Below are 25377 nucleotides of genomic sequence, written 5' to 3'. Positions count from 1 at the left end.
ATATGAGGGTTAGTAATTGGAATACCATTATTATTGGATTTTATTGAAAAGACGCCTCCAACCTTCAGAATGATATCTTTTTCAAACGACCTGACTTTTGTTGTCGTTTTGGCTTGGATCATCCTTTGGTTCACTTCACAAACAAAAAATGAATCCAAAAGAAACGAAAAGATTTATTTTACTTGCTGTGTTTGTCTTGATGATGGTTGGTGTTTTAGTCTCGGAAAGCTTCCAACAATCACCATCAGAAACAACAGCACCAACAATATTATTGGGTCAAGTGGTGGATATACCTAAAAACATGAAAAAGGATGACCAACAGGATCAAATTAAAATTCTCTTGCTCCGACAAGACTCACCATCACGGGAAGAAGTATATTTTGTGAGAGCAGATGGCTCATTTACGATTGAAGGATTAACACCAGGTTCACATATTTTGCACTTGGTGAGTCATAGATTTGAATTTCCAAAAATCCGAATTGATGTTTCAAAGAGTGGAAAGATGAGAGGAGTTGCAATGATTCCATCGAATCATCCATCATTATTAACCGAGGAAGAAAAGAAATCTGGTGCTGCTCAAACTTTGGATGGATTTGGCTATGTTAAACAAGGAATTCAGGTTGAACCTGTTCTTCGAGTTAAACCGTTGAATATGTTGAATTACTTTGAAGTTGTTCCTGGATTTGATTATCTTGGAATTTTGAAGAATCCAATGGTTATTATGCTTGTTGTTGGTGTTCTAATTTCTGTTGTTTTCCCCAAGCTCATAGATCCTGAAGCAATGAAGGAGGCTCAAAAATCAATGGGTCAAAGTGAAGCGGAATTTAAAAATTTATTAGGAGGACTGAATGCACAAATTTCTAGTCAGTCAGCATCAACATCTTCATCTGGTGATAAAAGTAGTAAGAAAAAGTCAAAGAGTGAATAATGACACTAGTTAAATCATGACAACCTTATTTATTAGCGAAAAACAATAACATTCATTTATTCTACGAACTTTCTTGTGATAATGATGAAACTAAACTTTCAGAACTAGTGCTTCTACGAATCTCTGATGCAGTATCACACAAGCTACCCATACTTTCGACAGATTTCAAGTTTGTGCAAGTTGGTAGTATTACTGATGACAAGTATTCCCTGTCTTCATGAGTGTACTCACTTTCGATTTGACTTGGAGAGGATGTATTGGATAGATTTGTATCCAAATGAGGTGCTTCTTCGAATATTAAGGTATTCCTAGACAGTGATGCTTGTATTTCTTTTTCTCGTTCTATTTTCTCGTCATGAACATTCTTTCTCCAATTCAAATAGAAGAATGCAGGAACGTTGATGACACCCACTGCAACTGAATATGCGAGTACAGATCCTGCCACTAACGATTTCGATAGCATCATGGGGCAAGCGGCAATAGCATACAAGCTTACAGAGGCTGATCCTAATACCATTGGTCCAACAGATTCCACAGCCAATCGTTCATCCTGGTGACCAATCCAAAGCGTAAACAAAGTGGTCATATACAGCGTGGGAAATGAAGCGGCAAGACCAGCTAACAAGGTCAACTTCATGGCATTCAGTAATACGCTGAAAGAGACAAGACAAAATGGCAAAGCAACTCTCAGCGCAAGAATGGTAATTCTCTTTCTTCTTGACGAAGACTTTTGTGATGGTATCATTTCTTCTTGTGGTGCTTCTTCGATGGAAGAAGAGAGTGTCGATGATGTGTATGGTTTATAGGACCAGCTCGTTGTAAGAGCTAATCCTACATGCAATATGAAACACACACAGCTGATCATGATGTGAATGGTGTCATTCCAATTCACTAAGGTGATGCTGGTCATGTAGGACACAGCCAAAAGAGACCAAATTCCAACTCCACTTAAACACACCAAGCTTGCCATGACAATTTTTCGCAGTATGCTGTTTTTCGAGATGGAAAGTCGTAAACGTTTCAACAACGATTTCATGCCCGTCGTAGTGTTCGAGTACTCGTTAGTTGGTACCAACTCCAAAACTTTGGATGTATAGAGAACAGGTTCAACCACAAGAGCCTGTGGTGGGGATTGTGAATGGTCTTCAACTTGATTCTGTTCTTGAGTGTCCCGACACATTCTCTTCATCACATACTTATCAATGAATGAGGGCAATACCTTCCATGACAACAAAAACAAAGCAGTCATTAATGTACCAATGGGTATGGAATAGAATGAACGAATCATGACATGCTTCCTTTCATTTGGCTGGTCGTTGAATTTCACAAAAGCATTCAAAGCAAAACCCATGGTCGACGGCACCACCGCTGTTGGAATGCTTCCAATCACTCCTCCAACCCTAGAACCCCACTTTTCAATCATCAAAGTGATTGCTAATGATATACCACTCGCACACAATCCCATAGAGATGGTGTTAAAATATACAGAAGAAATGACGGGATATAGTAAGGCGAATAGATTCATGCCTTCTTCTTGTTGTTGTAGATGTTGAGGAGGAAGTTGTGGTGTAAAATTTGAAAGAGCTCCATTCGGCGTGCCCATTAGGAAAGGAGAAAGGAATGATAGCAACAGCTGGTCGTACTTTTGTTGAGACATTTTGTTTCGGGGGATAGGTATCGAGTAATTCGACAGTTGAGTTGAATAATACTCTTCAGAGTGTTGACGTAGGTGATTTCTGGAAATTACGATAAAAGGACGATGGGTCCCTGGTGGTATTCGAATATGAAAACGGCAGCGTGTTGAAACTACGATAAAAGGATGGTGGGTCACGATGCGGCACTATACTCAGATTCATGAATTCAATGAATTGCTGCAATTACCAGTCCAATGAATGTGCGAATGTTCTGCAGCAGGTGAGGGTTTTGTGATTTCTCTGAAAAGTTGAGAAAGTGGTGGTGATGGTGGGTTTGGCCTTTCTCCTTCTCCTCTTACCTACTCCCTTGAAGAATATTATCCTTTAAACATCTTTTGTAAAATTCAATGATTCCAGTGACGACGATTCGTCCAAGAATTTACTGTCGTAGTGAGAAATTGCACGAGATTTCCAAATGACTTTAATATTCCCCTTTCGAGCAGTGAGGTGACGACTATGAGGAAAGGGTGTTATTCGAAGGTAAAACAACACATTTTCAACGAGTCGTTTCGAATTGCTGATGGACGGATGCTGATGGTCTGTAAGCTTATAAGCATACTTTGGAAAATTTCAAAAATTGGAACTGGTAAAAGAAAAAAAGTTTGCAAAGAACGTGACGATCCTATATAAGTGTTGAAATGTATTAATGCTTTATTCAACAACCAAACAAATGTCGAATTCGTCCTTCTCGAGAGCGACAACCCTCACAAGGGAACCTCTGCCATCATCCACCATGAGGCCCACCAATCACCTCTCGAATCCTTCCTCCCACCCACACGTACCCGATGAAACCACAACAACAACACAAACAACACCACCACACGTATCTCAGGACACTTCACATCGCCATTCTCACTCCAACACATCCAAACATTTGTACACTTATCATTTTAACACTTCAAAGATTCCACACTCTCTCCGATTGACGTATCGATCTCGAGCAAAAGCGTACTTGAAACAAAATGGCTATTTTGTGGACATGGAAATATTTCAGGTTGTCTCTTCCATATTGTTTTTCTTTGTATTCATTGCTGAATTGATTTGTAATATGAAATTAACACAAAACCCAACCAATCGAGGACGAATCATGATCTCTGGATTTTATTTTGTGGACTTGGCATTGTGTTTAGGTGTTTTGGTCATGTTATTGATTGGATTATTAGTGGCCAAACACAAAAAGCGTTTCATCCTTCAACTCTCTTCTCTCATTGACATTTTTACCATTGTTCCATTGATTCCCTTACTCGTGTATGCCATTGTGAAATTATTTTTGATTGGAGGTTTTAATTCACAGATATTTTACCGAAATGATGGGTTGGACGTTAACATGTTTAGTATTTCGATTGTCATTGGATTCTTTCGATTATTAAGGTTGATTCGAATATTATTTGTGTTGACCTGGAAGAAGAATATTCTCAACTACATGTTTGAAAATTCGTTTGGATTTGGTCCTTCCCTACAGGTGCAAGTTGTGACTTTGATTCTTATTGTAATTATACTCTTGCTATTCTTTTCTGGAACCTTTCATTTGATTGAATTTCTTTTTGGAACGGCAGTTCTTGGAATGTGTAAGTTGTTTTGATGTTGAGAATGAACTTTGAAATTTACGCTCTTTTGATGAACCATCATTACTTGGATTACTCTGTTCATCATTGATCATTTAAAAATCTCAGTGGATAGTATTTATTTCATGGTCATCACCATGGCAACCATAGGATATGGAGATATTACACCAACCTCAATGGTTGGAAAATATTGGTCCATCTTTTGCTTTCTTGTGGGTGTCACAGTCATTCCCTATCACTTGTCGGCATTGTTAAAATTAGGAACAAGTGAAACAGCCCTTTTCAGAGCCAAGCATGGAAATTTAAAGAATCACATCATTGTGAGTGGTTATTTCGAAAAAGAGAATATCATTGATTTTCTCAGAGAATTTTATCATTCCATGCATGGAAAAAACAATAAGAAAGCACTCAGTAAGTGTCACCAACTACTGACTTTTTATGTAACTATTGTTTTTCACAAAACAGTTGTTTCTCGAAATAAGGAGTTAATTCAAGCAATCAAAGATGATATTTCTCGAAGACATTTCCTTTCACAACGTGTTCTTTGCTATACTGGAGATTTGTTAGATTATGACACTTCAAAATTACTTCGAGTTCATCAAGCACATTCTGTGTTTTTTCTCAATTGTACCGCAAGTCCAAATCCAAGATTGAATGACACTTCAATCATGATGTCCACCATTGCCATCAAGAATATTAATCGTAATATTGAAGTTTATGCTCAAGTCACTCTCCCAGAATCCAGATATTATCTCTACAATTCAGGAGCTAAAGTAGTGGTCTGTACGGAAATGCTCTCCAGTAAGCTTGCTGGAATGAATGTCTTGTATCATGGTTTCAGTACCATGGTCATTAACTTGGTGAGCACTTTGTACATTCAACAATCGTTGGAAGTATTTAAGGAACATGTGCAAAAACATGCCAAAGGTTTTGGATTTTCAAAATATTGGAAACGAAGACATCAATCTGGCAGTGGCAGCAATGGCGGTGGTGAAGAACTTTCCGAGGAGGAGAAGAAACACATCGATTCTGAATGGCTCTATGAATATTTTGATGGTTATGGACATGAAATTTACTCAGTCTCATTCTCTCCATATTTCAATGGAATGAAATTTATTGACGTGGCAATCTTTCTCAGAGAACAATTTGATATCACACTTTTTGCGTTGGAATTTATCCCTGCAGAGAGTAATGGAAATTCTGGACAGAATGCAATGAGAGGACAACCTCCTTCTTCGTCATCCTCTTCGTCATTTGTTTCTAAAGCTACTGTGGAATTGAATCCAAGTGATCATGTCATTGATGTGAATGTATGTAAGGCATTTGTCATTGCACAAAGTGCCTTTCATGCCAATTTGGTGTATTTATTTGAAAATGCCAATGCGAATGATGAAAGTTCAACCACCTCAGAAAAGACAGAAAGAGAAGCAACAACAGGGGAGATGGGTGTGACACCTCCACTTCATTCAGAGACACTACCACATCAACTTGTGACTTTGAATCGACAACAACCACATGAACATGATCATTTTGTTGAGACAGCAGAATCTGAAGACAATGATCAGAGTATTTTAAGTGGACAATCAATAGCAATGAATGGACTTGACAAACCCACGTTGGATATGCTTGGATCGTATGAATCTTTCTATGTGAATGAAGAGAATGATTTTGAAAATATTGATCAACCGAATGAAGTCATGACCGCGAACCTTAAAAAAAGAGGAAAACGAAAAAAGACGAGAGTTGACACTTCCATTCATGGTGAAGAAAGTGATTCCTCAGGCAATGAAGAAGATGAAACAGAATCGGTTCGATCTCTTGATTCCATGTTAACAAAACCTCCTCTTGATTTTGAAAATTTGAAAAACTATTCTGAGCTTGAATTGAACTTAACATTCATTCATCGATTGTTTAGAAGTGTTGCACCAAGTTCCTACTTTATGACACGAGATTCAAGAGAGGATAAGAAATCTTTTGACGATTTTTGCAAAAACATGATGCGAAATTATAACTTGCTATTAAGTGCGAGGCCAAAAGAGGATTTCATTGTGGATTCAGCCGAATCGGTTCACCTTAGAAAACACATTATTGTAACTGGTGAAATCAAATACCCATTGGTCATTGTTGCAACTGTTCGTTCCTTGAGAAGACGACACTTTATTCCAATATTAATTGTCGTCTCTAAAAAAGTACAAGGAACAAGCATGATCGATAGTCCTTATGTGGATTTCTTATATGAAAGACTCAAGTTTTTTGACAAAGTTTTTCTAATGAGAGGAAGTCCAACAGATTTGTTTGATTTACAACGAGCGGGTATTACCAATTGTGAAACAATTGTGTATTTATCACGACCTTCCAGCGGAGGTTCTAGTGCTGCTTATAGTGAGATGGTTTTAGCTGATACAAACACTTCTAATCTTGTTTCTTCAAACATGTCACGATTCTCAGATGATTTTCTAAATTCTAAAGATTACTTTCGAGATGCTGAGGCAGTCAAGATTGTGGTTGCCATGAGTTACATTGATCCTAGAAAGTTCTTTGTTTTGGAGTTGAACAACACGAAGAATATTAAATTTCTCAAACAAATTGGTGGAATTTTCACAGCACGCTATGGAAATGATTTGGATGTGATGCTCAAGATTTTTCAAAGTGTGACATCCATGTCAGCATTTGAAGATCCCTTATATAGAATTGGAGAGATTTTGGATGAGTATAATGAATTTTGTTTGCTATCAGAATTATACTCTAGTGGTCGAATTATTCCAGTTAGTTTCATTTCCAAATTGCTAGCTCAATCGTTCTATACGGAAAAGTTGAATGATTTGGTGGAACAAATGTGTATTGACGGAGTTTGTTCCTCGAGTAGAAGTTCAATATTTCAAGAATCATGTCCCGAATTGAGTTTCGGAATGTCGGTGGGTACTCTTTTTGTTGAGTTATGCAGAAAAGCTGGCTTGGTATGTATCTTTAGTTTTTACCTTTTCCTTAATTAATCCTTCACATCTTAATTGTGATCCTCGACCCAAACGTTCTTGAATGGTAGATTTTGTTGGCTCTTTACCGACCAAAATACTTTCTTAGTGATCAAGATTCTAGTAAAACAGTTGATGAAGATTTCTACTATGTCTATACACATCCGAGACCGAATACAGTGCTGCAGAAAGGGGATATTATGTTTTTGTGCGGAAGAAAGAGTCAATATATTGAATTCATCAAAAGTTTTCATCCAAAGACACCTTGGCGCTCTGCCTCTGCAGCCTTTGTCATTCCTGCTGCAGTCTCGACATTCAGTAGCGTTATTAATATTCCAGAAGAAGTATCACCTGTTGTAGGTGGTCACGAATTGCTCACTCGACGAAGTTTTGATACCTTCATGTCGAAACACAAATCAGGAATTATTCCAACAAGCCTGAACATTGAGAAGAAATAACAATTTACTTCTTCTTGTACAGCTCATTTGTGATCTGTTGCTGAAATGTGCCAGATAATTGTTCGAATAATCCATACTCGCTGGTATTTCCTTTTTTCTGGTTCAATGTTTCATTCGCTATTTCAGAGGACCACCGTTCAAACATTTGGCATTGTGTGAAAACTGTGAAAAACTTTCCGTTTTTCTTGAACTGTTTGGTTTTGGTTTCAATAAATAGAGGAATATCAAAGATCCACTCAGGTATGTCCTTCTTTTTCTTGGGATCTGTTACAGAATAGAACTCTTGATTTGGTTTTACATATGCTTTGTAATCTCCAAAAAGATTTACGAAAAATAGTAAAAATGTATCCTTTGCCATAGCTATTTGGTTAGAACCTGACTTTGAGCTTGTAATTTCCTTTGATACTTTGGATAATTTTTTGATAAATTCTTTTACATCAGGAATTATACTCTTGTTATCTTTCAAACTAGCTGGTTCCACTACTTTTCCAGAGTTTAAATCAACAAGTAATACCTCAGACTCCATTTGTCCTTCCTTTCTAAGCTCGTCAACATATTGTTTATGATTGCTCAACACTCCTATGACGAATGGAACCGGACTGCATACATAATCAATGAGACTTTGAGGGAGTACAGGTATGAATATATGCTGCCATGTAAAAGGATACAATAGAGAAATAATGGCCTGGCAAAAAGAAGAGAGCCTGGTGATGTCTTTGGCAAAGCAAATTATTCGTCTTTCGGTTAGTAGAAATGAAAATACTGTTAGAAGGTTTTCAGCAGAAAGGCATTCAAATAATACATTAAAATTAATCTGAAATTTTTCAATGAAAGAATGAACCTTGTACATGCATACATGTCACAACACTTACATATTCCAACATGGGGTCTGCCACATTGGGTCGAGATAATTTAACCTCTTCTTGTTGACCACTTTTCGGATTCACTGTTCGAATTATTGTACAAGTTCCAGGAGAAGGGAAAGGATTAGCAAGTACAGTCTTTAAAAATTGGTAACACGATACGTTGTTAATCTCGTTTCTAATTTCAATATTATCTAATATTGTTGAGAATAATCCAAAACATGAGTGTGCAGAGATTATACAGAATGTTTCTGGTAACCGCTTTCCGGTTCCAGTCGGTAACATTCGTCGACAATATCCATATTTTCGTGTACCATCAATATCTGTTAATACAAAGCTATAAGTCTTCTTATTTCCGCCTGAAAGGGATTCTTGTTCTTTAACAATGTCAATGTCAGGAACTGTTTGATATCACAATGTTGATATCTACAATGATAAATAATGATAACTTACAGCAAAATAAAGGAACACTGTTAATAATTTGCTGACTCTTACTACTTCGACCTGTTTGGGGTGGAAATTCATAATGAATAAATGGCTCTAACTTGTCGTCCTTTTTCCTTAATTTAACCACAACAACTACTTCAAATAATTGCTTGTCCTCATTTGTTTGAGCATTGGAGTCGTTTTTCACTTCCAAATTTGTATTGTTAGAATTTGATGTTGGAGTGGCTGGTGTTTTCTTTAACTTTTGTAACTGTTTTGCAATTTCATTGGACGATGATGACGTTTCAGTAGAAATAGTTGGTGTCAGTAAAAGAGGACTGTGTGATTCTTTCTTAATTGGAAAAGGAAGAGGTTTTGCATTTCCTGGACTTTTTGGAGAAAAACCCGAATTCGGTGATGACATGTATTCGTCATTTCCAAGAGCATCTGCAACTTCAGTTCCTGTTGAAGCCTTTGAAGAAACTTTCAGTTTTTGCCTGATAGACTCTCCGAAAGATGAATGCTTCTTGTGCATCTTTTTGTTCACTGAAGATCCATTCTCTTCAACGACATTGGCTGTTTGAGACTCCGGTAGAGCATTCCTGTTGGTAGTTCGTGCTACACTTGATGCTGATAATACGCCTCGTGAATCATCCATAAACATCTGAAGACCCTTAATCCAAGTGGAGGCTTGCATCGGGTCTGTTATGTGGCGATTATGATGAGAACATGAAACAATAATTGAAGGAGGTGAATGTGTAGCAGGAGATGTTAGTGAAATTTGTTGTTGTTGTTGAAGAGTAGGAGAATTTGTTGGTGTAAGATGATGTTGTTGATGATTTTGGAATTTTGGAATTGAAGGAAGAGGTTTGGCAACACGTGGAGGAGGAGGTGGAGGAATAGCGTCATGATTGTTTGAAATAATTATGGATGAAGTTGTGATTGGTATTGTTGATTCATCATCACGATCATCACCATCATTGGATGTGATCGGAGATGAATCCGACGATGAAGAATTTCCAAAATAATTATCAAAAATTTGAGAAGAGGAACGGCAAAGAGAGGTCGTAGCAATTAAGGGAAGTGATGTTGTGGTTGATGATGATGACAGCAGTGTTGAGGAGGAGGAGGAGAATGGAGAGCGATTCATCAAAAAGTTGTTTTGCCGTTCCAACGACATGGTTTGAGTATTGTTTGGTGAATGCATTTTTCATCATCGTGTTGTGGAAGATGTGTGTCCATATAAGATCAGGTGTTGTTGTAAAAGATGAAAAGTTGTTGTCGTCGTGAGTGGTTGTGTCGAATTAATCACCATCATTGCAAAATTAATCATGTCACCATAATGTAAAAATACCAAGACATATTTAGAGCGGTTGTTCCCGAGAAAGAAAGAGCAACGCGTTATAAGGGACCAAAGAGGTGATTTGAATTCATCCATCAGCATCATCGATCCATTCAATCCAATTCGGAAAGATATTTCTTGTTTCTTTTCAAAAAATTCAATTGAGTCTCAATGTTCGTTACATACCTGACAGAATGAATCCGAGGTTTTTCTTGAAATTCTTTCGTTTCACCATAAACATTTGATACATGTAGGGAATGAGAGCTCGTTCATAGTTTTGATCCTTATTTTCATAGCCAGAAATGAAATAACGTTGGAAGAAGGAAATACATTCTTGAGCTTCTTGTGGAGTGATGGGAATCTTAGAAGAGATGGAGAGAGAGGATGAGGTTGTAAGAGCAGTGATGAATGTGGATTGGTTATCACCATTCTCAAGTAAATCAAAGCATTGATAATAGGGTAGAATCTTTTCGACTTCGGAGAATAGAATGACTTTGAAAGAGGACGATAGCATCATCCATGGAAACAAGATGACGTTTTTCCAAATGAAGTGATATGAGAATTCATTCAACACCACAAAATTCATAACATTCATAGAATTCATAGATGATGATTTGTTCAACAATAAAATTCAATTATTTTATATAACAACAACTTGCAGAAAATTGGCAGGTACTTACTGTTACTTCTTCGTTGAGCACAAGTCAAAGAGCCCGATGAGGAAGGAACCATATCACTCTCACAAACAAGTGCCTTTCCATCCTCGGAAATATAACACATGGTATCAAATTTAATCTTGCTTAGCCTTCTTGATGAAACCACCTCCACATCATTCCACAGTCCAATCACAAACATGTTTGCTCCGTCCATTCGCATCAAAGAAAGAAGCTCTTCTTCGTCTTCAGTGATGGGTTGGAAAGTGGAAGAAGGAACAGGAAGAGGTTTGTTTGATGATGAAAAGGAGGGTGGTTGGGGAAGAGGTTTGTGGTAATTCATTGTTCGTGATCGGTAGTGAAAGCTCCCGACCTTTCTCAATCCCAAGGAGTTGCTCATATTTTTTCGAAGTGACATTTGGCAGCGAAAAGACCTTCCAGTTTGACAAATTCATCAAGATATTCCTTCTCTTCTTTCTCTTTTCATTCCTCTTTCTTTGCTGGACTAAAATTGATAATATGTATTGGAAAAACTAGTTTGAAATGGGAAATTAAGTATTAAATTTCTGAAAGCGAAAGCAACTTTCGGAAAGATATTTAGCATTCAAACACAAATTTGAAATGTTCCTCCTCGTGCACCATTCTATTAGAGTTGCAATAATTGACTTGCGAATTCATTTGTTTTAGGGAGAGGTCTCTGACCAAGACATCACAACCTTTGACAGGCTGTCAATGAATTTACCGCAGTTAAAACATCTCAACATTTGTTCAAAGATCGATTAAGGATCATGATCATCTACAGCTTGTCTCTCCAATTATTTTCAATTAGAAGAAGAAACATCTCATCATTGCACCACTTTCTGTCAATCACACACGCACGTGACGTCAAGGAGAGCAATCATAGACCACCATCACCCCGATAACTCCTCTCAACGATTCGTGGCAGCTTTATCCATTAACGGAGGCTCTTCATCCTATCATCATCATCACCATGATCTCTCATTATCATCCTTCTCAACACCAACCAAAACAAGAACATGTTCAAACCGAACACAACCTCTCACCTCATCATCATGATGGCACTACGACTTGTCATGATGAACAAGGTGGTCAGCATGATCTAACGACTCGGCTCATCCTCTCCAAGATGATCATTTACAATTCGGAACGTTTGTTTCGGCCGAAACAACAACAAGATGACCCAACAACAAGTGTCTTGAAGACGACAGCCCACGAACAACCTCCTTCATCGATGAATCCAGAGAAAGCCTCGATCCACACTGATAGTAATAATAACAACAACAATAACAACAATAACAACAACACTACTGTACAGGATAATACCTCCCCATCTTCTCCATCCTCCTCCTCCTCCTCCTCAGCACCACCTCACTCTTCATTGGAATTCCAACCCAAAATCAATGTGGCTGCTCTCTCCGAACGATGCACGGTCCTTCTCGTCCTTCGTCGTTACCTCAAAGGCAATGGATGTGGTTTTTGCAATAGACGTCTATCCCAGATCATCGAGTGGTACAAATCCTTGTTGCAACTCGGAGTGGTACCTGTGATCCTTCATGGAGAGTATGAACACGAAGCAGATGAATTCTTCTACTCATTGAAATTTCAGAATGTTTCCATCCTTCGGGACATGTTGAGAGTGTCGGATCCAAACTATCTTCTCGCTCAACAATTATTCCATGATCCCAAATGCAACAAGCCTCTCTCCTTTCAAGATCCCAAATGCATTAAAGGTTTGAATGTCTTTAAGGAATACATTCGTGCGAGAGGGGAAGGCTTTTCATTTGTAAATCCTTCACAACATGAAGCACTTGGCATTGGTCATGGTACGAATACACTCCTTCCGAAAATGGTTTTAATTCGAAAAGGGAGAGTGGAACATGTGTTTGATCATGAATTGCAAGAGAGAGCTCCCGATGTGTTGGTCACTGTGGTCTTGTCCTTGCCTTGGTTAGCAAATTCGAGTGGTGGTATTAGTGGTGGTGGACAAGATTCAAACCTTGAATTCAGAGACTCTTCCAGTGATACTGGTAGTAGTAGTTGTCATGATGGTCGAAGAGAAAGTTGTTCCAACTCGGAGATGAGAAGATCTTCGGTCACCTCCACTCACTCATCACCGTCTTTACAGGAAGAGCACTTGCGAGAGATACAACAACAAATGAATGCTCAATTACAGACTCGTGTTCATGCAGGTAGCAATGATGATCCTTATCTTCATTTGGATACATTCAAGAAGGAAAACAATCACCAGAGAGTGGATGTCATCAGCGAACATAAAGATCCTGTCTTTCCTATGAATGAAGAAGGTGTCGAACAACAAGACAAACAAGAGGAAGTTCATCATCAACGATCGAGAATTTACCACACTGAGGAACTATTACATCAACAACATCAAGAACAACAGAAAGAGACAAAACTCTCGCAACAATTAACTTGTTCTCCTTGTGACAACCCTAATGTGACAGAATTGCGATCATCTTTTCGTGTGGATGAAACAACTCAGAGAGAGGCACTAGCACTGACAAGTGTCAACAAAACCATCCAATCCACCACAATGGTATTTGATCCTTCCATTATGACAAAAAACATTCAACCTGTAAAGAAAGTGCATAAGAAATTTGAATTCCAAGTCATCTCTAAGGAAAGAAAAATTTCTGAAGAAAACAAACAAACCGCATTCGCTAAAAAAGAGTTACGAAAGAGAAAGAAAAAATCGAGAACTTGTTTGAACTCTGCTACTCTCTCTCAAGAAGAGATTAAAGCAAAAAAAGAAGACTTTACTCTTCGATCTGTGTTAGATTGTGACAACAAAAGAAGGTATTTCAAACTATTCGCTCTGAGAGAATTCAATGCAGAAAATATCTTGTTTTATGAGCATGTAAAAACTTACAAAGAAATCTATCAGAAATCATTGGAATGCACAAATTCTCGACAATTAAGCTTTTCTCGTATCACATTGGAACACAAAGCAAGAACCATTGCTCATGAATTTTTATTCGATGAAGACAGTGTGAATTTACTCAATACGACAGGCAAGTTGAAGGAGATTGTGGCTCAAAAGATGTCCACAAATGGATTTTTTACATCACTAGAAGCTTATGAATTATTTGACTCCATTGTACATGAGATTATGAGTACCATCATGCCAGATATGTTCCTTCGATTCACAATTTCTAATGAGTTTAAGATGATGATTGAGGATTTGAAATCAAAGAAAAAAACCTCTTGGAAAGGCCTATAAATCTAATAATGCCCTTCCTTTCAACTTTTCATCTTTTGCTAAAGGTACAAAAAAATAAAAGTAAACAAATCTTAGCTGTGATTGACCCTTTCTATTGCAGTATCCATTCTTGAAGTGGAAGCCACAACATTGTGAATTCATTCCTAGAGTTGCTTTGGAAGTGTGTGAATAAGAAGACAAATCTTTTTCGAATCGACTTCAGCATAGCACTTCGTCCGTTAGTATGAAGGACAACATTCTTCCTTTCAAGAGCGAAAGCGGGCTTTTTCATTTGGCGCTTCAAAATTTGGTTTGAGAAAATGCAAAAAAAAATCGATAGGGAAAGGAAAATTGAAACAACAATTATACCTCGGTCAAATCCTCAAACATGAAAAGTGTACGGATCACAAAATCATATCCTATTGAGATGTAATTGTTTCAGGAAATCAAAATCTTGTGCTACTTCTTTTTATTCTTGCTACCCGCAAATTCAACTTGCAACTCATTTTCCAATGCTAACTGTCTTGGAGTTTGTTGTTTGTTGTCTTTAACATCTGGATTTGCACCATTTTGAAGTAAATATCTACAAATCTTTTCTGCTGCCTTCTTGTCTTTCACTTTGCATGCCAAATGTAGAGGCGTTTCTCCCTTCTCGTTTGTCACGTTGACAACATCCTTGTTGAGTAGTGTCAAAAATAAATTCACTGTTTTGACGTTTCCCTTACTAACAGCTAAATGAAGAGGTGAATTGCCAGATATATCTTGTTCTTGCATCATGTTTGCACATGCATTTGGATTATGAAATGCAATTCTGTTAACGAGAGCGTCAAGACCTTGAAGAGCCGCTTGATGAAGAATATTTTGTTTCTTGTCATCTCTTGACATGGGTCCGAAAACAACACTAGGCTTGGAATTAACAATAATATATTCTACAATGTCGAGATGGCCTCTGGTTGCAGCTCTCATTAGAGGCGTCTTTCCAATCTTATCTTTGGAATTCAGCAAAACTCGATTCGAACCTTGTGTTCCTGTTCCTTGCATCACATCGTTCGATTCTCCCACTAAAAATTTAACCACTTCCATTCTTCCCAATTCACATGCAATATGTAAAATTGTTGAACCATCAGAGGTCTTGAAATTGTAATCTCCATCAAACATGTTACATAAAATTTGTGCTCCTTTAAAGCATTGTTTAGCACTTGATAAATTGCAATTAGCCTCATCTGCAATGGCCTTCGTTAACAACAAGTGAAGAGGAGCTTTTCCATACTTGTCTCTAATGTTAACTTTTGCTTTGAGTTGACATAAAACCATGATGGAATCGATAGCTCTATGTGAACATGCCCAATGCAGTGGAGATGATTCTAAATCGTCTTGAGCTTCTACATCACAATTGTACTTGGTAGAAAGTAAATAAATCAAAGAATATCTATTTTTCTTTGCTGCTTGATGCATCAAGTAACATTTTGGTCGTTCCTTGTCTCTCAAGTTTCGAACATCTGCCTCAGTGAATGTAGAAGGAGAGAGACCACTATTATCGTCGCTCTGGGAATGTTCAACATTTTGAAAATATTCAATGTATGCATTTAAAAACTCTTCAACTTTCTCGGCACACGTGTGATCATCAAAATCTGAATTATTCACATAATTATCCAAGATGTAGTAATACACTTGGTTTGGTTTTAGCAATGAAAAATCAGGAACTATGGAGAGGGTAGAACGTCGCATTGAAGGTTCATTCTCATTGATTGTACTTGGAAGACGAACAGGAGACATGACATTGTAGTCCTCCTGATCAATGTCAAGGATTGGACTTGAAACACTTTTTGGAAAATGTTCTGGGAGTGTCACATTCAAAGAAGGTGGAGATGTTGAAGCATTTTGGTTGCTTGGTTTTTCTGGTTCTTCAATGATATCGCTCTCGCGTGATAATTCATCTCCAATTTCATCCAATTCGAGAGCAATCTGTTCGGTTGTCTTTCTAAACTCTTCAGATTGCAAAGCCAAAAGTGGAACATTAGATCGAGGTGAAGACTTTGGTGGATCAATTGTCATTGGAACATCCGTAAGGCTATCATCGGATGTAATATCACTTGATTTTACAGTATGAGTGGGATCTGTATTGCTCTTAGTGTTATTATGATGGTTGTTATTGGATGCCACCAATCTGTGAATTTTCGAAAGTGTAGTCACCCTGTCAGAATTATCTGAACCATTGCTGCTCGAAAAATTATAACTTTTCAGAACTTCAGAAAGTGATTTCCTTTTCTCCTTTTTGTCATCACCAAACGACTGAGATTTTGGTTTGTCACTGTTATCTCTTCCTGCCCTTAACCAAGTCGCTAATTTTCCAGAAACACTGTATTTTCGTTTTTGAATGAGTTGCAACTCGACATGTTCTTCTTGACTTTGTTTGAAATGTTGAATTTGTGCTGTCACAATTCTTTCTTTTTGCAAAAATTTCAAATGTTCATCACTATTTACAGGTTTAGATCCTATTTCTGCAGTTTTTTTCTCAAATAGTTGCCTCTTGTGAGCAACATCTAAAAGAGCTGGATCATTAATGTTATCAACATTGGAAGATTTGATTGAAAGTTTTGACTTTCCATTGTCTAATTTTGGATCTTCATGTTTTGAGTTTCTTCTTCTCCTAGGAGTTAGCATTGCAATTAGTCTCTTAATATTTCCTTTTGCTTTCTTACTGGCTGGTAATGGATCCACCATTTCTTCATTCATGTCATTTGTTGGAGTAAATGTTTTCTTTTTCTTTGTTAAATTGTTGGTTAAACTTGGTGAAGATTGTGATTGAATGACAAAAGATGCTACAGGAGGTGGCTCACTATTCATTGAAGAAACAGAGAGCCCAGAAGGACTTGTGACACAATTTCTATCATCCTCATTAAACAAGTAAGCATTAGAAACTTTCAAATGTGCCGTTGTTGGTGAAGTCATTCTTGTTTGATAGGAATGATTCATGATGGACGAAGAAGGGGAAGTATGATAAGAAGATTGTCCAGTTGATTTTGGTGATGCACTTAATGTATTGACAGAGAGAAAGGTTTCAAAGGACATCATGGTTGGATCGTCCGAGATGATGTTTTGTTGTTGGCTGTCATCACTCGAATGATCCGCATGAGTTGTTGGTTTTAATGATCCAACACCATTGGATGAAGAGGATGAAAGATGTACATTCTTTTGATGAATGGAGAGATTCTGTTGTTGTGAGGAAGTAATATTAAAGGATGGATCGGACTGACTGGAAGGATCCGCAGACATTCCTGTCCAACCATTGTGTTGTTGTTGTTTGTTTGAAGAGTTGAGAAGAGTATGAGATTGAGAGGAGGATGGATTCACACTATTGGTTGTTGTTGTTGTTGTTGTTGAACTTGTCGTTAGTGTTGTTGATTTCTTATCATTGTGAGCTCCAGCAGCAGATCCTTGATGTTCCCTTTTGAAGGCTTGTTTCAGTTTGGTCCACCGACTTGTACTCTTTGAAGGAAGAAGACCAGTTGGGGCTGAAGTGGTAGTGCTGTTTTCGTTAGGGTGTTGATGATTCTGAGGTTGTTGTTGTTGTTGTTGTGAGGATGAAACGTTGTTCTTGTTGTTGTGGTTACTATTGGTAATCATGTCCTGTTGTTGATGAAGATTGGAAGAGTTGATCGAGTTACTTCTAATAGAAGCCTTGTGGTGGGATTCGCAGTTGTCCTTTGAACATTGATTGCTGTTTTCGTGAGGTGGTGGTGGTGATGAATGGAGGAGATGCGCCAAAGACGAAGTGCTTGAGTGATGATCCAAATTAGTGTTGTTGTTGTTCTTGTTATGGTTCAATGAGGATGAGGATGATTCATCGGTCAAGTGTATCAACTTATTGGGAGATGAATTTAAATGTTGAGTTTGATGATGAGAGAGCGAATGATTCATCATGTGGATGGTGCTTGTGGTAGCCATCGAATCGGCAATTTTGAGAGCTCCTCTTCTTTGTTTTTAGAGAGAGCTAGAAAGGAACTGAGAAAAGATGAATGGAAAGACACACAATTCAAAAGAGTGTGTGTGGGACGTGTTTTCTGTTCTTCCCGAAGAACCAAAAAGTTGTTCCAAGAAGAACAAAGAGCAATTTATCGAAAAACCGACAAGATGACAAAAGAGAGAGCGAAGAGGCAGTTGAGTGTTGTGGTTATTGTTTTTCGTTGTTGTTTGTTGGTTTTCAGCCCCAACTGTATCTTGCATGTTTTTGGGGAGATAGGATGAACATTGGGTAAGAGAATCGTGTTGAGTTGAAAACTGACAGATGAAAAAAAATTGATAACTACGAGATGGGTAGGTGCATGATTTAAAAGGAATCCACAGTGCAAAACAGCATTCTCAATCGAATGGTTGTTGTCATGATTTTGACAGATTGACCTATTGACTAATGCATTTGGAATTGAGCTGCTTCGAAAAGATTGGTTTCTCATAATTGAAAAAAAATGATGAGAAGGAATCGCCCACAAAAAGAGGAATCTGGATTAGCGTCATGTCTTTGCTTTCCGTTCCGATGTTTCTACGGTCTTTTGCGATCAACCATAAAGATTGCTTTTTATTCATTCATATTCGGAATGGTGTTGATGATGGTATTGCAAGTATTGTTGAGGTTTTATGTAGGATATATAGGAAAGTTAAATGAAGAAGAAGAAAACCGTGATCATCACAATATTATTTCTGGAGGATGGACCGAGCAAGCTCAGATCGGACTAGAATTGGCATGGGAATATAGCAAATTATTTGGTACAACTACCTATAATGCTACTCTTTGGGTCGCTCGTTTTTTTAAGCTTTTGGGAGATTTTGGTGTGGAACTGATCCGGAAGTAGTTTTTCATCTAGCATGATATATCATTATATTATTACCAAGTTACACATCTTCTTGGTAAATCATGACTAGAATCAGAATTAGATTCTGTTAAGGATTTTGTCATTTAGATATTCATTTCGAATGAATGCAATATGTTCGAACTCTTCTTGGTGATGGACACTAATGGACGAAGAGCAATAAGGGCATGAACCAAACATGGTATCGAACGACTGATACGTTCCTGGAATAGATCGAAGCCACTCGACCAAGCATTCTGTATGAAAGGCGATGCTACATTTCTCATTGTCACAAACCTTATCTGAACCTTCATGTTCATTCGGCACGAATAACAAACACCACAATTTTCAGATCATCTTCGGTATTCATGACATTTCGATGATGGTCTTTCGCTTAATGCTGCATCAACAAGAAATTGTGGAGAAATCTCAGTAAAGCTCTCCATGGTTGGTGTATTGACTTTGGCGTATGTGGTTTATGCAATGTTACAGTGGATAATCTACTCTTAAAGCTGCAACCTTATTCCAGTTTCATCCACCTCCAATTCTTTTAAAAATTTCTTTTAAAAAGATATATTATCAGTATTTCCATCATACTAGAAGGCGTTCCTTTCCAACAGCACTTCCCTACTACGAAGAACAAAAACACGTTGTCAAAAATTTGAGTCCGTGTGTATGATTGACCAAAAAGGAAATTTTCTTATATTCCTTACATTCATAATTCCTCTCTCTGAGTAAACTTTCCAGAACTCTCTTAAAATAGACAATATAGATTCAGAGGAATTATGTATGTAAGGAATTATTTCGGTTGTGGTGCGATACAGATCACAACAAACATATCCAATTACTGAAACAATAGAATTGTTATTCTCACGATAATTTCCATAATAATTTCTATTCACACCATGTTAAGACAAACTGACAATTTCGAGGATGACTTGGATTTCATCAATTATAATCCAATTTAAATCCATACATTGTTGCATGACCTGTTTTTAGATAGATTAAAAAAAAGACTCTACAAAGCCATAATGTCATCACCATCCAAAACCATTTCTCCCTACGTGCTCATTGTTACACTTTTCCTCTTGGTGATATTTATTGCGAACAATGATGTGACCTTTCAAGTCTTTGGAGCAGGAGCTTCATCTGAAAACTATTCCATGGACAAGACTTCATACATTCCAACGACCGTCTATACCTCAACAACCAGTACAGGTGGAGGAAATGGAGTGGTTGGAAAATCGAGTTATTCCACCTATTTTTCTTCTTCCACTTCTTCGTACCCACCGACGCCTACTGCTGCAATACCACTCGCAACACCACAACCCATCTTGCAATCACAATACTTGACGATCAATCCTCAACCTCTTCCTCAACCTATCGCAGGTCCAGGAGGGTCCACAATGGTTCCACAAGCCTATCCTTATTCGACCACTGCTCCACTGGTTCAAGCGTATCCTCAACCAATGCCAATAATGGGAGGACAACCTTATCCATATGGTTATGCACAGCCCTTACCTCAACCGATACCACAACCAGTCCCAGGTGCTGCTGTCATTCCACAACCTGTACAACCTATTGCACAGCCAATGCCTATTGGTCAACCTGTATCTCAACCTGTACCTCAACCAATGCCATTACCACAACCTGTACCTCAGCCTGTTCCTGTAGGTGGTGGAGGAGTGATTGTTGGACAACCATTGCCTCAACCAATACCAGTGGCACAACCCATGCCTCAGCCTGTTCCAATTTATGGTGGCTACGGTGGCTATGCTGCACAACCTCTTGTGCCTGTCTATGGAGGAGGCGGAGTAGTATTGCCAGCCCAACAACCGTTTACCATTGATGGTGCGGCCACTGTGATCACGTACGCACAACCACTTCCACAACCAATTCCACAACCTGTCCCAGGTGCTGCTGTCATTCCACAACCTGTACAACCAGTACAACCTGTCGTGTTGGTGGATGACACACCTCCATGTAAGGCTTCAGGAACCTGTCATAAAGGAGACTCCTCCATAGGTAATGTAGTTGTTCCTCAATCTGCCTCTCAACCAGTGACAGTGCCAGTCCCAGGACCAGGCGTGGATGTTTATGCAAAACCTCCTGTTGATATTTATGCAAAACCTCCAGTTGACGTATATGCAACACCTCCAGTTGATGTGTATGCAAAGAACGTTGATGTGTATGCCCAGACCAACTCCAAATGCATTAATCAACTCAAATCTTTAACAAGCTTGGCCATTAGTGGCACATCTTCTGTATGCACGTCTGTGATGAATTGCATGCTTAATTACACCATCAATTATATTCAATACGGACTGAACGCTCTAAGTGCATCAAGTGCATCCAACATTATTCAACTTTCTCTCAATCCAAAAGACGAAGTTAATATATTATGGTCCACATTGGAGAATCTTGCTGGACGTTTAGCAGACGATGGATATGGACCTGCAGTGACAACCCCTTCCACAAATGCTGCTTGTACAGCTGATTTATCACCAGTGTTTTCCAGATTTACGAAGGGAGGAACAAGCAGCACGTCAGGTGTTGTTTTTGTCAACTCTTGTTGGGCTCGACTTGCTAAAGCTCCATTACCCTACGTTCCTACACAATTGAAACCTGGTGCTGTTTCACACGGAGATCGATTCAAATTCCCAGATGATGTTGTGAATCCAAACAATGTGATTGCCAATTATTACGTTTTGAGTGCTTTGCGAGTGGTCAACTTTTCACTCTACTACTTTAAGCAATGCATGAGTGAGCCAATGCTTGCTGCATTTACCTCTGCAGCTTCAACACTAACTGAAGTTTCCAATTTGATTGCAACAGGAAACATTGATAGTGCCATAACTACCTTAACACAATTACAAAACACTTTGAGAAATCTTCAATAAATTTTCTGCTGAAAATCATTCAGGACGCGGACAAATTCTTATTCTCGTAACTCCATTAACATGATTGCCCTGTGGAAGAGAGCAACTTTGTGTTGAATTTCAAATCCAAATTTGGGAAGAGGATGTTGCGAGAGAGGAGCTTTTAGATTCATCAGCAAAAAAAATACCGCCAATCCTAACTCCTTCTTTGAAACTGACAGAATCCACCAACCAAGCTCAGCAAACCCGACCATCATCGAGTGTTTCCGAACCACCACCACCACTTCAAACCACTCCGAACACTCCACCACCTTTCAACAACGAGTTCTTGCACCGTCTGAAAAAAGAAATCTTCCATCGGGTGATGTGTGCTCCATACTCAACCTTTGTCTTGAAACGACGACACGAAACTCCGTTCTTTCCAGATACAAGCCTGATGATCGGTCGTAGTAGTGTGGATTCAGCCACTGGACGAGTTTCATTAGATGCATTAGCGTCCACCACACAAACAAATGCCATCTTCACCAATAGAAGTATTGTATTGAATTCTTCTGCTTCACTCTTTGTATCTACTGCACAAAACATGATGTTGCATCATGATCGTTCTGCAGAAGTGCCTGAATCCGTTCATTTGCCTGTTGCTTCCTCTTCTTCAACAACGAATTGTTGCTCCGACATGGAATCCCTTTCATCGGATGCATCTGTGTCAAGTGTTGGAGAATTATATTATGATGAAGATGAAGAGAGCTTCAATCAACAACAAACAAGAATATCAATGGATCAGACACGTATTACGACATTATCCCCTCTGCAAAACTGTTTCAATTTTGTGGCGACAAATTTGGTAGAGAATGATTCTGATGACTATCCTGGAACTCTTCCGATGAGTGTGCATGAAGATGGCGAATATTTGCAGTCGTTTTATAGTGACAGCTTTTGTCGACCTTTCAAAATAAGAGTTAGAATTAGTGCATTGAGCCAGAAACTTCCAAAAGGAATTTACACAGACCTGGTAGATTCAATGACCCTGTTGACAATTGTAAAGGTTTGTGGTTAAACAGGTTGATTTTTGAATAGTGTTAATAACTTGTTCTATATTCGTTGTTACTAGCCGTACAGTGTGTTTAGCACCAATGCAATAGTCAAGGAAGGAACGCAAAATCAATTCATTGGAACTATTTCAAAAGATTTTATCGTTTCCAACTTTAAAGTCAAATCAAGCAAAAACACACTTCTATTTAAAATTCTTCACGAAAAGACAAAAAGTGAAACACTTCACTTTTATTCGATTCATAACGCGACTAAGAAAGAAAAAATTGGAAAAATTATTTCAAAGAAGAGTCAAGAATTTTTCCTCGATATTCCACCAAATTTGACTCCAGAAGAGAAATCTTTATTGATTGGATCATTAATGTTAATTGTTTTTACCTTACATGAAGACAAAAAATCAAAGGAATTTTTTCAGAAGAACGCAAAACAAAAAACAAATTACAAAGGGGTTCAGGGAGAAACTCTCAATGCAAGAAACTTATGACAATTTGTTGCATTAATTCAAATAAATAAATTCATAACAGTGATTTTCAAGGCATATTTCTGTGTCTGCGAAGATCGAAAATGGGGGAGAAAGGACACAAAAACATAAAAATGTTACTCCCCCAAGTGGGCTCGAACCACTGACCTGCAGATTAACAGTCTGACGCTCTACCGACTGAGCTATGGGGGAATTCCTGTTAAAATAAAGTATCATTTAATAAAAGATCTATTTGGGTCAACTCCAAGAAGAAATTTCACGTGCTGGAAGGTATCTTGATAAAATGTCCAATCAATTTGGAGGAATATTCGCAAAAGGACATTTGTGGCCACCTGGTAACCTTCATGACAAGCTCATAATCTTTGGTTTGACCCAATTATTGATTTTGTAAATCAAAAAAAACATTAAAAGATGTCAATCTCTAGAATTGCCTTCTTTGTGTTGGTTGTGAGTTGCATGCTTCAATCATTGCATGCATCCAAAGATTCTGCTTCATCCTCTCAATTTCTTCCAAGTGTTCCTTTTGTTTTCACATCCACGATCAAAATACTTCCAATGAATGAGAAAAACCCAAAACAACAACAAGTAGAAACCCAAGGCACCTTCATCTATGATACCTTCAAGACCAGAACCAGATCAGAGACTACGAATGGAATGGCCGTAAAAGAGCTTCCATCAAACTCTTCACCTCTAAAGCTAGTTGCCTCATGCAACCACATGCTGATCATCCTTTTTATCCTCTCGTTCCATATCCAATCGCTAAATACATTGGAAAAGACAGAATTGGCGAGGAAGGAAGAAGAACCTACTTGTATGGAATTCGAAGTGGTTTAAAGAATGGTAATATGGAATATTGGATTTCCAATGCCACCTCTGAAAGCAATGATCAAAAAACCATCTTCACATTAGATCGTTTCATGTTCACTTCTACTGTACATGCCTCTTTGAATGCCAAATGGGAATTCTCAAACATTCAACCCTTGTCTGAGACCAAAGACACTTGGTTTGAAGTTTGGAAGACTCATTCATGTCCACCTCCACCTACAGCCATTACTTCTCCATCCACAGTGAGCATTAAAGGATTTGTCAAGAACGAGAGCTCTCGAACCTTCACAGGTCTATCCAACCTACAAGTCAAGTTGAAATATCCAGTTCATGACTACAAAGACGTGGATGAGAATGATCCTTGGGTGGAAATGACTGTTCCCACGAATGCCATTGGTTTATTTACCTTTGACAACATTCCACGTGGAAAGAAGGTCTTTTTAGAAATTAATAATCCAAACCATGGTGGAAGTGCTCTCAAAAAGACATTGCAAGTTCACTCGGACATTCTTCCAAATACTTTTGCTGACTTCCATTTGGTGCCTACCAAGTCATACTTGTCAAAAAAGAAAACAAACACTTTCAATGTTTGGTTGATGAGTTCTCAAGTTCAGATTGGGTATTATTTATAATAATAATAGCTTGTTTGAGGAGCAACAAGATCATTAGTATTATTTGGAACAATAGGATTATTGGTTCCAAAGAGTAATTGCGGCCCAATTATGCTGTGATGAGTTAATGGTACCTTATTCAATGAAAACCTTACTTTTTTTGGGGCAGTTTTCCGAAAACTTGATTCACAACCTCATAGTCAACTATGATCGGCTCTTGATCAGGCGCAACACATGTTCTCCACAAAATACGGGGATGTCGAATTCTTCACTGGCAGAGTATCCAGAATCGCTCATGTTTTTTTAATTGTAATTTTTAAAAGTCTTGAACGTTTACAATAACGTCGAGTGTTGTACAACAATTTAAACAACTCTTTAAAGACACAAGAGCCAACATGCAACATGAAGAATTGCAATCAAAAGAAGCCTTAAAGGCAGTTAGTTCACTTGACCAAGGTCTGCAAGTGATCTAGAGACTATGTTTGTGAGCAACTTATTTCTTCCATTAAACATAATAATATTGCAAGATGACACAAATTGCATCA

At 38.2% G+C, this 25377-nt stretch overlaps 11 protein-coding genes across 11 annotated transcripts; 7 read left to right on the top strand and 4 right to left on the bottom strand.

The window, feature by feature from the left end:
• Positions 1 to 148: 148 nt before the first annotated feature.
• On the top strand, positions 149 to 928 carry FDP41_009972 (uncharacterized protein; the record flags this gene model as incomplete). The annotated part of the gene is made up of 1 exon (XM_044713988.1): positions 149 to 928. The coding sequence occupies one exon, from the start codon at positions 149 to 151 to the stop codon at positions 926 to 928; it is 780 nt and encodes a 259-aa protein (XP_044556465.1).
• Positions 929 to 989: 61 nt separating this feature from the next.
• FDP41_009971 (uncharacterized protein) lies at positions 990 to 2585 on the bottom strand (the record flags this gene model as incomplete). The annotated part of the gene is made up of 1 exon (XM_044713987.1): positions 990 to 2585. One exon carries the CDS (start codon positions 2583 to 2585, stop codon positions 990 to 992), a length of 1596 nt encoding a protein of 531 aa, XP_044556464.1.
• Positions 2586 to 3355: 770 nt separating this feature from the next.
• FDP41_009970 (uncharacterized protein) lies at positions 3356 to 7617 on the top strand (the record flags this gene model as incomplete). Its single annotated transcript, XM_044713986.1, has 4 exons — positions 3356 to 4190; positions 4296 to 4598; positions 4653 to 7144; positions 7231 to 7617. 4 exons carry the CDS (start codon positions 3356 to 3358, stop codon positions 7615 to 7617), a joined length of 4017 nt encoding a protein of 1338 aa, XP_044556463.1.
• A 4-nt stretch (positions 7618 to 7621) lies between these two features.
• FDP41_009969 (uncharacterized protein) lies at positions 7622 to 10086 on the bottom strand (the record flags this gene model as incomplete). Its single annotated transcript, XM_044713984.1, has 3 exons — positions 7622 to 8431; positions 8490 to 8881; positions 8934 to 10086. The coding sequence occupies 3 exons, from the start codon at positions 10084 to 10086 to the stop codon at positions 7622 to 7624; spliced, it is 2355 nt and encodes a 784-aa protein (XP_044556462.1).
• Positions 10087 to 10426: 340 nt separating this feature from the next.
• On the bottom strand, positions 10427 to 11301 carry FDP41_009968 (uncharacterized protein; the record flags this gene model as incomplete). The annotated part of the gene is made up of 2 exons (XM_044713983.1): positions 10427 to 10740; positions 10929 to 11301. The coding sequence occupies 2 exons, from the start codon at positions 11299 to 11301 to the stop codon at positions 10427 to 10429; spliced, it is 687 nt and encodes a 228-aa protein (XP_044556461.1).
• A 591-nt stretch (positions 11302 to 11892) lies between these two features.
• On the top strand, positions 11893 to 14160 carry FDP41_009967 (uncharacterized protein; the record flags this gene model as incomplete). Its single annotated transcript, XM_044713982.1, has 1 exon — positions 11893 to 14160. The coding sequence occupies one exon, from the start codon at positions 11893 to 11895 to the stop codon at positions 14158 to 14160; it is 2268 nt and encodes a 755-aa protein (XP_044556460.1).
• Positions 14161 to 14598: 438 nt separating this feature from the next.
• Positions 14599 to 18087, bottom strand: FDP41_009966 (uncharacterized protein; the record flags this gene model as incomplete). Its single annotated transcript, XM_044713981.1, has 1 exon — positions 14599 to 18087. One exon carries the CDS (start codon positions 18085 to 18087, stop codon positions 14599 to 14601), a length of 3489 nt encoding a protein of 1162 aa, XP_044556459.1.
• A 518-nt stretch (positions 18088 to 18605) lies between these two features.
• On the top strand, positions 18606 to 18989 carry FDP41_009965 (uncharacterized protein; the record flags this gene model as incomplete). The annotated part of the gene is made up of 1 exon (XM_044713980.1): positions 18606 to 18989. One exon carries the CDS (start codon positions 18606 to 18608, stop codon positions 18987 to 18989), a length of 384 nt encoding a protein of 127 aa, XP_044556458.1.
• A 1028-nt stretch (positions 18990 to 20017) lies between these two features.
• Positions 20018 to 21886, top strand: FDP41_009964 (uncharacterized protein; the record flags this gene model as incomplete). Its single annotated transcript, XM_044713979.1, has 1 exon — positions 20018 to 21886. One exon carries the CDS (start codon positions 20018 to 20020, stop codon positions 21884 to 21886), a length of 1869 nt encoding a protein of 622 aa, XP_044556457.1.
• Positions 21887 to 22229: 343 nt separating this feature from the next.
• On the top strand, positions 22230 to 23399 carry FDP41_009963 (uncharacterized protein; the record flags this gene model as incomplete). Its single annotated transcript, XM_044713978.1, has 2 exons — positions 22230 to 22910; positions 22977 to 23399. 2 exons carry the CDS (start codon positions 22230 to 22232, stop codon positions 23397 to 23399), a joined length of 1104 nt encoding a protein of 367 aa, XP_044556456.1.
• A 704-nt stretch (positions 23400 to 24103) lies between these two features.
• FDP41_009962 (uncharacterized protein) lies at positions 24104 to 24853 on the top strand (the record flags this gene model as incomplete). Its single annotated transcript, XM_044713977.1, has 1 exon — positions 24104 to 24853. One exon carries the CDS (start codon positions 24104 to 24106, stop codon positions 24851 to 24853), a length of 750 nt encoding a protein of 249 aa, XP_044556455.1.
• Between the last annotated feature and the right edge of the window lie 524 nt (positions 24854 to 25377).

This window comes from Naegleria fowleri (genome assembly GCF_008403515.1).
Source record: "Naegleria fowleri strain ATCC 30894 chromosome Unknown tig74, whole genome shotgun sequence".
Taxonomy (NCBI): domain Eukaryota; phylum Heterolobosea; class Eutetramitea; order Acrasida; family Naegleriidae; genus Naegleria; species Naegleria fowleri.
The sequence above is the reverse complement of the archived record's forward strand: the minus strand, read 5'-3'. Positions and strand labels throughout refer to the sequence as shown.